The sequence below is a fragment of the Gymnodraco acuticeps genome, unplaced genomic scaffold, assembly GCF_902827175.1.
Source record: "Gymnodraco acuticeps unplaced genomic scaffold, fGymAcu1.1, whole genome shotgun sequence".
NCBI classification, from domain to species: Eukaryota; Metazoa; Chordata; class Actinopteri; order Perciformes; family Bathydraconidae; genus Gymnodraco; species Gymnodraco acuticeps.
Window position 1 is genome coordinate 355,930 of NW_022990921.1, and position 15,140 is coordinate 371,069.

Sequence of the window (15,140 nt, forward strand, 5' to 3'; positions counted from 1 at the left end):
GTGTGTGTGTGTGCGAGCGTCAGTGTGCACGTGTGTGTGTGTGTGTGTGCGAGCATCAGTGTGTGTGTGTGTGTGTGTGTGTGTGTGTGTGCGAGCGTCAGTGTGTGTGTGTGTGTGTGTGTGTGTGTGTGTTTGTGTGTGTGTGTGTGTGCGAGCATCAGTGTGTGCGAGCGTCAGTGTGTGTGTGTGTGTGTGTGTGTGGAGCGTCAGTGTGTGTGTGTGCGAGCGTCAGTGTGTGTGTGTGTGCAGGTTTTCTGTCCGATCAGCAGATTCCTCAGCTGCTCTGGAGGAAGAGGACTAAATGCCTAAACAACATTATATTTATTATTTAAACAGAGCTCATGCATTGAACAGAGCTCACAGTGCCAACACCAATACATATTATAATGACTGTGATATTTAATCCTTAAAATAAGGATAAAAGTGCACAACGTAGACGTAAAGTTGCTCAGATGAAAATACAGTCTTAAAGAGTCGTAATCGGGACTAAACTCATTTCCAGAGAACGGTCTTTGAAGATGTGAATGATGTGTAAAGCATGCTTACATTTTGCAAGACACTACAGGGAAGTATAGTACAACAAATAAATGGTACTAATAGATATCACCATGCAAATTCCCCACATCATAACTTGCACAAAGACTCATCATCTAATGCTTTGTTTAGCTATAATTAGAAGAAATCTACAGACATAAATAGAGTTAGTTAATTCAACATCTAAATTTGCATTTTTTGATTAAGACGATGTTATCAAAGCAAATCGCCCAACAATTCATACATGACCCGTTTCGTTTTTGGCCTGTAGTGTCTCACCATAAAGATTTATCGAACTTATGATTTCATAAAGGTAAACCACAACAATTATAATGAAATATTTATCATAGCAACATCAAAAATGAAATAATATTATTATCATTTTTATCGTTATTTTGCGAGATACACTGAAGGTCGTGTGTGTGTCTGTGTGTGTATGATCCTGGGATGCAGTGTGTATCAGTAGCAGAGAGCGAGGAAGAAGAGCTGCAGCCAATCACAGCGCGGGATGCTCTGAAATGCTTAAACTGTTCTCAGCCTCTGATTGGTCACTCTCCCTGACAGCCGCTCATTCTGTGCTCTGATTGGTCCGTTTCAGCTGCCGGTGTCGGGGAACATGCTGGACCTGTACGGAGGCATGGCCACGCCCACCATCACCGTTAGCAACAGCTGCCCAGCCGACCTGCACGGCATCAAGAGGGAGGTGAACGGTGGGTCACACACACACACACACACACACACACACACACACACACACACACACACACACACACACACACACACACACACACACACACACATATACCATGTATACATTACTTCAGGGGACATTACATTGACTTACATGCATTTCCTGGAGACTTATCCTAACCATAACCAACACATGCCTAACCCTTACACTTACCCTCACGAATGTTTTTACACCATTGCTAGGCCCTTTTAAGACTTCCCTTAGGACAGGTTCTCGTCAGTCACATCCTTTAGGGGTCCCCGGAAGGTTAGGAGATCTCTAGGCACCACTGCTCTGTCTCCCCTGGTATCAGGTCTCTTCTTGCTTTTTTAATTGATTTTACTTCTTCTTATTGTTATTATTTGTATTAATTTTAACAGGGCTTTTAGAAACATTGTATGTATTTCCCTTGGAGTTTTTAGAAAGGTTTTTTTTAACCACATTATTATCCCGAGAGCCAGTGCCCTACGCAGCGCTCCTCCGGAGCACTGCCCTTTCCCCTAACCTAACCTAACCTAACCTAACCTAACCAAGTCTTCACCCTAAAAGTAATGATTCCCCTCATGGGGACCTCCATTTTGTCCCCATAAGGGAGGACTGTGACTGTGTAAACAGATGTAGGTCCCCACAAGGATAGTAATGCTAGGCCACACACACACACACACACACACCTCAGATCCCCCAACTCTGCAGAGCTGATTGCTGATTGGCTCCTGTGTGGTCAGAGATCTGATAGTTAAGCCCCCCCCCTCCGTCTTTCTGCTGAAAATGTGTTCTTCTTCTCCGGTTTGATGAGTCAACAGCAGACTTCCTTCAAACAGACCCACACACCCACACACACACACACACACACACACACACACACACACACACACACACACACACACACACACACACACACACACACACGTTGTATTTTCCCACATCATCAGTTCCTACTTCCTGTCCAGTCAACATGAACTAAAAAACACTTACTGCTGTTTCAGCTGAAAACCTTCAACCGTCTTTCAAAATAAAACGAGATGTCCGTTAACTTCATTCATCAGCTCGTTGAATCACACACAACATATTCTGTTAATATGCTTTACTCAAAATGTCCTTTTGTGTATAAATTGCTTACACCAGGTTACTTCTTCCACGGTGGAGAAGACTCATAATACTGGAGAAAACCTTCCTTAATGACAGAAATATGCAGGACGATCTTTCAAACTTTGTTACAAACGTTTCTGTTTGTGTTTTTCCTCACGAGGGAAATCTTGTAAATAGTTGTTCTGTTGTTGTTTTTGTTGCAGAGGTGGAGACCAAAGCTTTCATCAAAGAGAGACAGAAGAAAGACAACCACAACCAAAGTGAGGACATTACATTTCATACTGCAGTATTTCTCCACGTATAACTGCTTTATAACTGTGTTGCTACTCAAGATGTCAGCAGATATCACAGAGTTGTACAATCTAGCAGAAAGGTTTGAGGCAGGTGAACTAAAGATACTTAGTTTTAAGTAAATACAAACCAAATTATTATTTCACAGACCCATTACCGTACCTTTAGTCCTGTTTTATTACAGTCATGCCATTAAACATCACATTTGTGACATTATCGCCTCTACAATGTACTGTAATATTAGGGATGTAACGATACCAAAAACTCACGGTACGATAATATCGTGATAAAAAGTCCACGGTACGATATTTATCGCGATATTGAAAAATAAAGAAAAAAAATGTGAATTTTTTTCTTTATTAAATAATAAATCTGATTTGTACAGCATTTTAGTAGATAGTAGTATTTTAAAGTGTCAACGATATAATAATCAGACCCTGCAATAGAATAAATCAAGTTTCACTTTAGTTGTTCAAGTAACTCAACTCTAACTCACTCACTCAGCATCATCAAGGTTATCTGTTAGGAATATGAGCATGTCCACATTTCCAGGTAGAAGCTGGGATGTTTGGGCGTTTACAAAATCCCCTGCTGTGGAAACAACTCTCTTGCTTGGTACAGATGTTGCTGGGACAGAGAGATATGCTTTGGCCATGGGTGACAGCAGTGGGTCAAACTGTGCATTGTCTCTCCACCACTTCAAAAACAATACAGTGTTTGCCAAGAAGGTGAGGCTTATTGACAGGGCGAGATATAAATATACTGTTGGTACTTGTCAATGTCTCTAGGTGTGTACATGTAGCCCTGTAAATACGATGTCCTTTATTGTTATCTGTTGATTTATGTTCATGTTGTAACCTACTTGCTGCCATGTTGGACAGGTCTCCCTTGAAAAAGAGATCGATGATCTCAATGGGACCATCTGGTTAAATAAAGGTTTAAAAAATATATATATATATAAAAAAATAAAAATAAATGTCTCACGACAGTATTGAGACATTTATTTATCGCGATATTCGATATATCGTTACATCCCTATGTAATATACAACACTTTGGGTATTACTTTGCTAATTACCTACTTGTATGTGGTTTATGTAAACATGGTTTGCCCCTTTTGTCTCTTGAAACAAAAACATGGAGATCAGAAATGCTTAATTATTTATCTTTTCCATCGTTTTTTCCGTTTATTTTTGCTGTTAATGTTGTGAAATAACTCTTTCTAACTATCTGTGATTTCAAAATGTTTCTGTGGTTTTATTGCAACATTTCACACAAAGTCTTGAATGAACAGCAGCGGCTGATGCGCAGTAAAGAGAGTGCTTAAACCATGTAACAATAATAATATAATATTGTTGGTGCTGTGTGTTTCAGTCGAGAGGAGGAGGAGGTTCAACATCAACGATCGGATCAAAGAACTCGGGGGTCTCATCCCTAAATCCAGCGACCCGTCAGTACCAACACTACATACCCTTTCATGTTTCAAACAGATAACACACATCTACATTGTATCTTTCGACCGTAATAAAAGTCACATTTCATGTCAGAAATAACGAAGACAGGCAATATTAATAACTGTATCATGACGCTATGATCTCTAGAAAAGTACTTTTTCTTTCAGAATTATAATTAACAGGGTGAAAATTAATAATGGTTAAAAAATACAACATTATTATGATTTATGACTTGTATTATGTATAAGTCTTCATGGACAATGAAAAGTGAATGCACCTCGTTAAGCTCGTTAGTGCCACGTGCAGAGCTGGGAAGTAGTGGAGTACAAATACTTCGTTACTGTACTTAAGTACATCTTTCTGGTATCAGTACTTTACTCCACTACTTATTTTTCTGACGACTTTTGACTGTTTACATGTTGAACTCAAATACCTGTACTTTCTACTTCTTACATGTTGAACACAAATACCTGTACTTTCTACTTCTTACATGTTGAACTCTAATACCTGTACTTTCTACTTCTTACATGTTGAACACAAATACCTGTACTTTCTACTTCTTACATGTTGAACTCAAATACTTGTACTTTCTACTTCTTACATGTTGAACTCAAATACTTGTACTTTCTACTTCTTACATGTTGAACACAAATACCTGTACTTTCTACTTCTTACATGTTGAACTCAAATACTTGTACTTTCTACTTCTCACATGTTGAACTCAAATACCTGAACTTTCTACTTCTTACATGTTGAACTCAAATACCTGTACTTTCTACTTCTTACATGTTGAACACAAATACCTGTACTTTCTACTTCTTACATGTTGAACTCAAATACTTGTACTTTCTACTTCTCACATGTTGAACTCAAATACCTGTACTTTCTACTTCTTACATGTTGAACACAAATACCTGTACTTTCTACTTCTCACATGTTGAACACAAATACCTGTACTTTCTACTTCTCACATGTTGAACTCAAATACCTGAACTTTCTACTTCTCTCATTTTCCAAACAGCTGGTTCCTTTAGTCTGAATGTGTGTTTGATGCGTGATCATTATTCTTTAGAGTCATTGCGTGCCTATTGATTTGAACACGATCCGTGTATCCATCATTTCCTGGTCTTCTCTAAAGAAGAGGGACCAATGGAAACGTTGTCATGTTGCCGTTGTTCAGCATGGAAACATTCATTAGCTAACAATGACATTATTGGTCTATTAATATAAAGGGAGGTCAGGTACTCTTTAAAACAGCTGCTAGTTATGGGTACTTTTTACTGAAGTACACTTCAAAGCCTCTTTACTTTGACTTGAGTAAAGAAGTTTAGTCAGCACTTCTACTTTAGAGTATTTTTAAACACGAGTATCTGTACTTCTACTTGAGAAAAGGATATGTGTACTTTTGCCATCTCTGGCTACGTGTGTTAACGAGGCGAGGCCTGTGATTGGTTGATCAGGGAGTCGAGGTGGAACAAGGGGACCATCCTCAAGGCGTCGGTGGATTACATCCGGAAACTTCAGAAGGAGCAGCACAGAGCCCGAGAGATGGAGGAGAGACAGAGGAGGCTGGAGAACACCAACCACTCTCTGCTGCTGCGCATCCAGGTGAGGAGGCGGTCCTTATGGTGACTTGAGCACTGATAGCTCCACTGTGATTGGTTCCGGTCTTTGAGAAACTAAAGACAAATGTACAAAAGGAATGCTTTTAAATGTTCCTTAGTTATGTTTCTCAAAGCAAGTTAGCATCTTCAAATAATTACCTCTGGTCCTTATAGTGGACCAATCAGTGACTTGAACACTGATAGCTCCACTGTGATTGGCAGAGGTGGGAAGTAGTGGAGTACAAATACTTCGTTACTGTACTTAAGTAAATGTTTCTGGTATCAGTACTTTACTCCACTACCTATGTTTCTGACAACTTTTTACTTTGACTTCTTACATGTTGAACACAAATACCTGTACTTTCTACTTCTCACATGTTGAACTCAAATACCTGTACTTTCTACTTCTCACATGTTGAACACAAATACCTGTACTTTCTACTTCTTACATGTTGAACTCAAATACCTGTACTTTCTACTTCTTACATGTTGAACTCAAATACCTGTACTTTCTACTTCTTACATGTTGAACTCAAATACCTGTACTTTCTACTTCTTACATGTTGAACTCAAATACCTGTACTTTCTACTTCTTACATGTTGAACTCAAATACCTGTACTTTCTACTTCTTACATGTTGAACTCAAATACCTGTACTTTCTACTTCTTACATGTTGAACTCAAATACCTGAACTTTCTACTTCTCACATGTTGAACCCAAATACCTGTACTTTCTACTTCTCACATGTTGAACCCAAATACCTGTACTTTCTACTTCTTACATGTTGAACTCAAATACCTGTACTTTCTACTTCTTACATGTTGAACACAAATACCTGTACTTTCTACTTCTTACATGTTGAACCCAAATACCTGTACTTTCTACTTCTTACATGTTGAACTCAAATACCTGTACTTTCTACTTCTCACATGTTGAACACAAATACCTGTACTTTCTACTTCTTACATGTTGAACCCAAATACCTGTACTTTCTACTTCTCACATGTTGAACACAAATACCTGTACTTTCTACTTCTTACATTTTGAACTCAAATACCTGAACTTTCTACTTCTTACATGTTGAACTCAAATACCTGAACTTTCTACTTCTTACATGTTGAACTCAAATACCTGTACTTTCTACTTCTCACATGTTGAACACAAATACCTGTACTTTCTACTTCTTACATGTTGAACCCAAATACCTGTACTTTCTACTTCTTACATGTTGAACTCAAATACCTGTACTTTCTACTTCTTACATGTTGAACTCAAATACCTGTACTTTCTACTTCTTACATGTTGAACTCAAATACCTGTACTTTCTACTTCTCACATGTTAAACACAAATACCTGTACTTTCTACTTCTCACATGTTGAACTCAAATACCTGTACTTTCTACTTCTTACATGTTGAACTCAAATACCTGAACTTTCTACTTCTTACATGTTGAACTCAAATACCTGTACTTTCTACTTCTTACATGTTGAACTCAAATACCTGTACTTTCTACTTCTTACATGTTGAACTCAAATACCTGTACTTTCTACTTCTTACATGTTGAACTCAAATACCTGTACTTTCTACTTCTCACATGTTGAACTCAAATACCTGTACTTTCTACTTCTTACATGTTAAACACAAATACCTGTACTTTCTACTTCTCACATGTTGAACACAAATACCTGAACTTTCTACTTCTTACATGTTGAACCCAAATACCTGTACTTTCTACTTCTTACATGTTGAACCCAAATACCTGTACTTTCTACTTCTTACATGTTGAACTCAAATACCTGTACTTTCTACTTCTTACATGTTGAACCCAAATACCTGTACTTTCTACTTCTTACATGTTGAACCCAAATACCTGTACTTTCTACTTCTTACATGTTGAACCCAAATACCTGTACTTTCTACTTCTTACATGTTGAACTCAAATACCTGTACTTTCTACTTCTTACATGTTGAACCCAAATACCTGTACTTTCTACTTCTTACATGTTGAACTCAAATACCTGTACTTTCTACTTCTTACATGTTGAACCCAAATACCTGTACTTTCTACTTCTTACATGTTGAACACAAATACCTGTACTTTCTACTTCTCACATGTTGAACTCAAATACCTGTACTTTCTACTTCTTACATGTTGAACTCAAATACCTGTACTTTCTACTTCTTACATGTTGAACTCAAATACCTGTACTTTCTACTTCTCACATGTTGAACTCAAATACCTGAACTTTCTACTTCTTACATGTTGAACTCAAATACCTGTACTTTCTACTTCTTACATGTTGAACATAAATACCTGTACTTTCTACTTCTTACATGTTGAACCCAAATACCTGTACTTTCTACTTCTTACATGTTGAACTCAAATACCTGTACTTTCTACTTCTTACATGTTGAACTCAAATACCTGTACTTTCTACTTCTTACATGTTGAACTCAAATACCTGTACTTTCTACTTCTTACATGTTGAACTCAAATACCTGTACTTTCTACTTCTTACATGTTGAACTCAAATACCTGTACTTTCTACTTCTTACATGTTGAACTCAAATACCTGAACTTTCTACTTCTCACATGTTGAACCCAAATACCTGTACTTTCTACTTCTCACATGTTGAACCCAAATACCTGTACTTTCTACTTCTTACATGTTGAACTCAAATACCTGTACTTTCTACTTCTTACATGTTGAACACAAATACCTGTACTTTCTACTTCTTACATGTTGAACCCAAATACCTGTACTTTCTACTTCTTACATGTTGAACTCAAATACCTGTACTTTCTACTTCTCACATGTTGAACACAAATACCTGTACTTTCTACTTCTTACATGTTGAACCCAAATACCTGTACTTTCTACTTCTTACATGTTGAACTCAAATACCTGTACTTTCTACTTCTTACATGTTGAACACAAATACCTGTACTTTCTACTTCTTACATTTTGAACTCAAATACCTGAACTTTCTACTTCTTACATGTTGAACTCAAATACCTGAACTTTCTACTTCTTACATGTTGAACTCAAATACCTGTACTTTCTACTTCTCACATGTTGAACACAAATACCTGTACTTTCTACTTCTTACATGTTGAACCCAAATACCTGTACTTTCTACTTCTTACATGTTGAACTCAAATACCTGTACTTTCTACTTCTCACATGTTGAACACAAATACCTGTACTTTCTACTTCTTACATTTTGAACTCAAATACCTGAACTTTCTACTTCTTACATGTTGAACTCAAATACCTGAACTTTCTACTTCTTACATGTTGAACTCAAATACCTGTACTTTCTACTTCTCACATGTTGAACACAAATACCTGTACTTTCTACTTCTTACATGTTGAACCCAAATACCTGTACTTTCTACTTCTTACATGTTGAACACTAATACCTGTACTTTCTACTTCTCACATGTTAAACACAAATACCTGTACTTTCTACTTCTTACATGTTGAACTCAAATACCTGTACTTTCTACTTCTTACATGTTGAACTCAAATACCTGAACTTTCTACTTCTTACATGTTGAACTCAAATACCTGTACTTTCTACTTCTTACATTTTGAACTCAAATACCTGAACTTTCTACTTCTTACATGTTGAACTCAAATACCTGTACTTTCTACTTCTTACATGTTGAACTCAAATACCTGTACTTTCTACTTCTCACATGTTAAACACAAATACCTGTACTTTCTACTTCTCACATGTTGAACTCAAATACCTGTACTTTCTACTTCTTACATGTTGAACTCAAATACCTGTACTTTCTACTTCTTACATGTTGAACTCAAATACCTGTACTTTCTACTTCTTACATGTTGAACTCAAATACCTGTACTTTCTACTTCTTACATGTTGAACTCAAATACCTGTACTTTCTACTTCTCACATGTTGAACTCAAATACCTGTACTTTCTACTTCTTACATGTTAAACACAAATACCTGTACTTTCTACTTCTCACATGTTGAACACAAATACCTGAACTTTCTACTTCTTACATGTGAACCCAAATACCTGTACTTTCTACTTCTTACATGTTGAACCCAAATACCTGTACTTTCTACTTCTTACATGTTGAACTCAATACCTGTACTTTCTACTTCTTACATGTTGAACCCAAATACCTGTACTTTCTACTTCTTACATGTTGAACCCAAATACCTGTACTTTCTACTTCTTACATGTTGAACCCAAATACCTGTACTTTCTACTTCTTACATGTTGAACTCAAATACCTGTACTTTCTACTTCTTACATGTTGAACCCAAATACCTGTACTTTCTACTTCTTACATGTTGAACTCAAATACCTGTACTTTCTACTTCTTACATGTTGAACACAAATACCTGTACTTTCTACTTCTTACATGTTGAACACAAATACCTGTACTTTCTACTTCTCACATGTTGAACACAAATACCTGTACTTTCTACTTCTTACATGTTGAACACAAATACCTGTACTTTCTACTTCTCACATGTTGAACTCAAATACCTGTACTTTCTACTTCTTACATGTTGAACTCAAATACCTGTACTTTCTACTTCTTACATGTTGAACTCAAATACCTGTACTTTCTACTTCTCACATGTTGAACTCAAATACCTGAACTTTCTACTTCTTACATGTTGAACTCAAATACCTGTACTTTCTACTTCTTACATGTTGAACATAAATACCTGTACTTTCTACTTCTTACATGTTGAACCCAAATACCTGTACTTTCTACTTCTTACATGTTGAACTCAAATACCTGTACTTTCTACTTCTTACATGTTGAACTCAAATACCTGTACTTTCTACTTCTTACATGTTGAACACAAATACCTGTACTTTCTACTTCTTACATGTTGAACCCAAATACCTGTACTTTCTACTTCTTACATGGTGAACACAAATACCTGTACTTTCTACTTCTCACATGTTGAACTCAAATACCTGTACTTTCTACTTCTTACATGGTGAACACAAATACCTGTACTTTCTACTTCTTACATGTTGAACTCAAATACCTGTACTTTCTACTTCTTACATGTTGAACATAAATACCTGTACTTTCTACTTCTTACATGTTGAACACAAATACCTGTACTTTCTACTTCTCACATGTTGAACTCAAATACCTGTACTTTCTACTTCTTACATGTTGAACCCAAATACCTGTACTTTCTACTTCTTACATGTTGAACTCAAATACCTGTACTTTCTACTTCTTACATGTTGAACTCAAATACCTGTACTTTCTACTTCTTACATGTTGAACTCAAATACCTGTACTTTCTACTTCTTACATGTTGAACTCAAATACCTGTACTTTCTACTTCTTACATGTTGAACATAAATACCTGTACTTTCTACTTCTTACATGTTGAACATAAATACCTGTACTTTCTACTTCTTACATCCATCCATCCATCTTCTCCCGCTTATCCGTGGTCGGGTCGCGGGGGTAGCAGTTCCAGCAGAGAACTTCTTACATGTTGAACACAAATACCTGTACTTTCTACTTCTTACATGTTGAACATAAATACCTGTACTTTCTACTTCTTACATGTTGAACTCAAATACCTGTACTTTCTACTTCTTACATGTTGAACTCAAATACCTGTACTTTCTACTTCTTACATGTTGAACTCAAATACCTGTACTTTCTACTTCTTACATGTTGAACTCAAATACCTGTACTTTCTACTTCTTACATGTTGAACACAAATACCTGTACTTTCTACTTCTTACATGTTGAACACAAATACCTGTACTTTCTACTTCTTACATGTTGAACTCAAATACCTGTACTTTCTACTTCTTACATGTTGAATACAAATACCTGTACTTTCTACTTCTTACATGTTGAACTCAAATACCTGTACTTTCTACTTCTTACATGTTGAACACAAATACCTGTACTTTCTACTTCTTACATGTTGAACACAAATACCTGTACTTTCTACTTCTTACATGTTGAATACAAATACCTGTACTTTCTACTTCTTACATGTTGAACTCAAATACCTGTACTTTCTACTTCTTACATGTTGAACACAAATACCTGTACTTTCTACTTCTTACATGTTGAACTCAAATACCTGTACTTTCTACTTCTTACATGTTGAACACAAATACCTGTACTTTCTACTTCTTACATGTTGAACTCAAATACCTGAACTTTCTACTTCTTACATGTTGAACACAATACCTGTACTTTCTACTTCTTACATGTTGAACACAAATACCTGTACTTTCTACTTCTTACATGTTGAACTCAAATACCTGAACTTTCTACTTCTTACATGTTGAACTCAAATACCTGAACTTTCTACTTCTTACATGTTGAACACAAATACCTGAACTTTCTACTTCTTACATGTTGAACTCAAATACCTGTACTTTCTACTTCTTACATGTTGAACACAAATACCTGTACTTTCTACTTCTTACATGTTGAACACAAATACCTGTACTTTCTACTTCTTACATGTTGAACTCAAATACCTGTACTTTCTACTTCTTACATGTTGAATACAAATACCTGTACTTTCTACTTCTTACATGTTGAACTCAAATACCTGTACTTTCTACTTCTTACATGTTGAACACAAATACCTGTACTTTCTACTTCTTACATGTTGAACACAAATACCTGTACTTTCTACTTCTTACATGTTGAATACAAATACCTGTACTTTCTACTTCTTACATGTTGAACTCAATACCTGTACTTTCTACTTCTTACATGTTGAACACAAATACCTGTACTTTCTACTTCTTACATGTTGAACTCAAATACCTGTACTTTCTACTTCTTACATGTTGAACACAAATACCTGTACTTTCTACTTCTTACATGTTGAACTCAAATACCTGAACTTTCTACTTCTTACATGTTGAACACAAATACCTGTACTTTCTACTTCTTACATGTTGAACACAAATACCTGTACTTTCTACTTCTTACATGTTGAACTCAAATACCTGAACTTTCTACTTCTTACATGTTGAACTCAAATACCTGAACTTTCTACTTCTTACATGTTGAACACAAATACCTGAACTTTCTACTTCTTACAGCTGAAAATATGATTTTGTTTTGGAATAAAAGTCCACTCTGTGTTTTGGTGTTTTTAGGAGTTGGAGCTCCAGGCTGGTCTGAACTCTTCCTCCTCCTCTTCCTCTCTGGACCCTCAGACCCTGCTATCCCCCACGCTGCCTCAGCCCTTCTCCTCTTCCTCCTCTTCCTCCCTGGTGACCCCTTCCCTCGGTCTGGACGCCCTCAGCTTCGTGGACCTGGACGATCCTCACGGAGTCTCCGGTGTCTTCTCCCCGGACCTGATGTCCGACGTGGGGCTGACGGAGCTGCACGGCCTGCTGATGGAGGAGGGGGGCGTGGGGGTGATGTCCGACCCCCTGCTTTCCTGCGGAGCGTCGAGAAGCAGCAGCAGGAGGAGCAGCTTCAGCATGGAGGAAGACCTCTGATGACATCACCACACACGCTGTAACGCCATTGGCCAAAAACACTGAATCTTAACCCGTGAAATCATCAAAACCAACACACAGAGGTGATGTCACGACGGCAACCACTGTGAGTCTACAGTGTTCCCATGGTAACCACTGTCTTGTCCTGACTGGAAGCTGATTGGCTGATAACAAACAAACTAAAAGCTGATTGGTTGACAGGCTCCAGGTGTCTAAAAGTAGGGCAAAACACTCGGAAAATCACTTTTAAAGTCTGAAATTCAGATTTAAAAAAAGGCAGGATAACCAAATCTTTGCTTGTGTTTTAGTTCATGAGTTTTAAAAAGGTGCTACATACGGCATTCAGAGCGTTAACATGGAATCAAACTATTGTTGTGTAAACGTATAGCGACTTAACGTCTACCTGACCAGAGAATGAAGTCTCTGTGTGCGTTTTAATCCGAGCTCCATGCTTGTGATACTGTTGGCCATCCTCACTATTATACTGTCTAAGGGCCGGGAAACATGTGGCGTTTTTTGCAGCGTTGTCGTCTTCTGTGGCCTGATATGAACATATTTCACCGCAGAACACAGCAACGCTTGTCATGTGACAAGGAACAACCAATCACAGCCTGCAGATCGTTCTCCCTTCTACCGTAAATCAGTCCACGGTAAATATGAAGGATGAGGAGATCAGTTTAGTATCAGGATCTGTCCCACAGTAAACACATTGAAGAAGATTACCTTGTAGAAAGTCGGCCATTATTCTATGGATTACAGTTACAGTTTGTAAAGACGCAGCGTGGTTCTATTAAAGGTCCCCTATTATGCAAAATCCTCTTCTTCATGTCTCTTCTACATCAACATGTGTCCCCTCTTCTTCATGTCTCTTCTACATCAACATGTGTCCCCTCTTCTTCATGTCTCTTCTACATCAACATGTGTCCCCTCTTCTTCATGTCTCTTCTACATCAACATGTGTCCCCTCTTCTTCATGTCTCTTCTACATCAACATGTGTCCCCTCTTCTTCATGTCTCTTCTACATCAACATGTGTCCCCTCTGTGGAAAGAGACTCTGAAAGTTTCAGGAACAAAGATTCTCTCTCTTTTTGATCCATTTCTATAAAAACCTGTCTGAAAATGAGCTGATCAGATTTTGGTCACTTTATGATGTCATAACGATGTTTTGTCTTGTGTAACCATTAGCCAATCACCAACCAAGTTAACCCCCCCCCCCCCCACACACACACCTTATCACCTGAATCTCCTCTAGAGCACCATTGAGTTCTTTGTAACCAAATCTCTCTCAGAGGGGCGTGGGGAGGGGCTCCTTATTTTCATCTGAAGTAACAGACAGAGAATCAGCACTTTGGAAACAGGGCTGAAACAGAGGGGATTATGGGTAATGCTGCAATGATCTGTTTGGTGTTTCAGCCAATCAGAGACTGGTTCTGTATATATCTGAGACCTGTGATATGTTGATGAAAAACAGTATACTAGGGGACCTTTAAGAAAGTGACCTCCCACACATTGTAAAAGTATATTTCACTTGGTGTTTTCAGCAGGACAGCGAGCAGGCTAATAATCAGGTTACATGGATTTAAGTCACGCAGATTGAAGGAATAGCTCTTTAAGGTGTAAACGTTACATTATTGAAATAATGTAAAGCTATACCAAACAATGAAATAATAGCCAAGACGTACATTGTCTTGCTACCTTAGTGTACTTTCCTTAATACTGTGTAAGGGTAACCAGTGCTTTGAATGTCGTATAAAGTGCCTTTTAATCTCTGAAATTCAGATTTAAAAATGCAAAAAACTGAACATTTGGTCATGATTTTATTTCAGTAGGTTTATACTGAACAGTAAATTGTATGACCTGTGGTAAAATAAATAGAAATTATGAGATGCTAATTAAAAATGTGGAGCTCCTCACACACACTCTCT

At 37.4% G+C, this 15,140-nt stretch overlaps 1 protein-coding gene across 1 annotated transcript in view; it reads left to right on the forward strand.

Moving 5' to 3' along the window:
- tfe3a (transcription factor binding to IGHM enhancer 3a) overlaps positions 1-14,028 on the forward strand; it is a 28,776-nt gene extending 14,748 nt beyond the window's left edge. The window contains exons 7-11 of the mRNA XM_034234031.1: positions 1,133-1,244; positions 2,557-2,613; positions 4,018-4,093; positions 5,558-5,705; positions 12,867-14,028. Of these exons, the coding sequence (XP_034089922.1) occupies positions 1,133-1,244; positions 2,557-2,613; positions 4,018-4,093; positions 5,558-5,705; positions 12,867-13,214 (741 nt within the window). The 3' untranslated portion in view covers positions 13,215-14,028. The remainder of the gene's footprint in view (positions 1-1,132; positions 1,245-2,556; positions 2,614-4,017; positions 4,094-5,557; positions 5,706-12,866) is intronic.
- Positions 14,029-15,140: the final 1,112 nt, after the last annotated feature.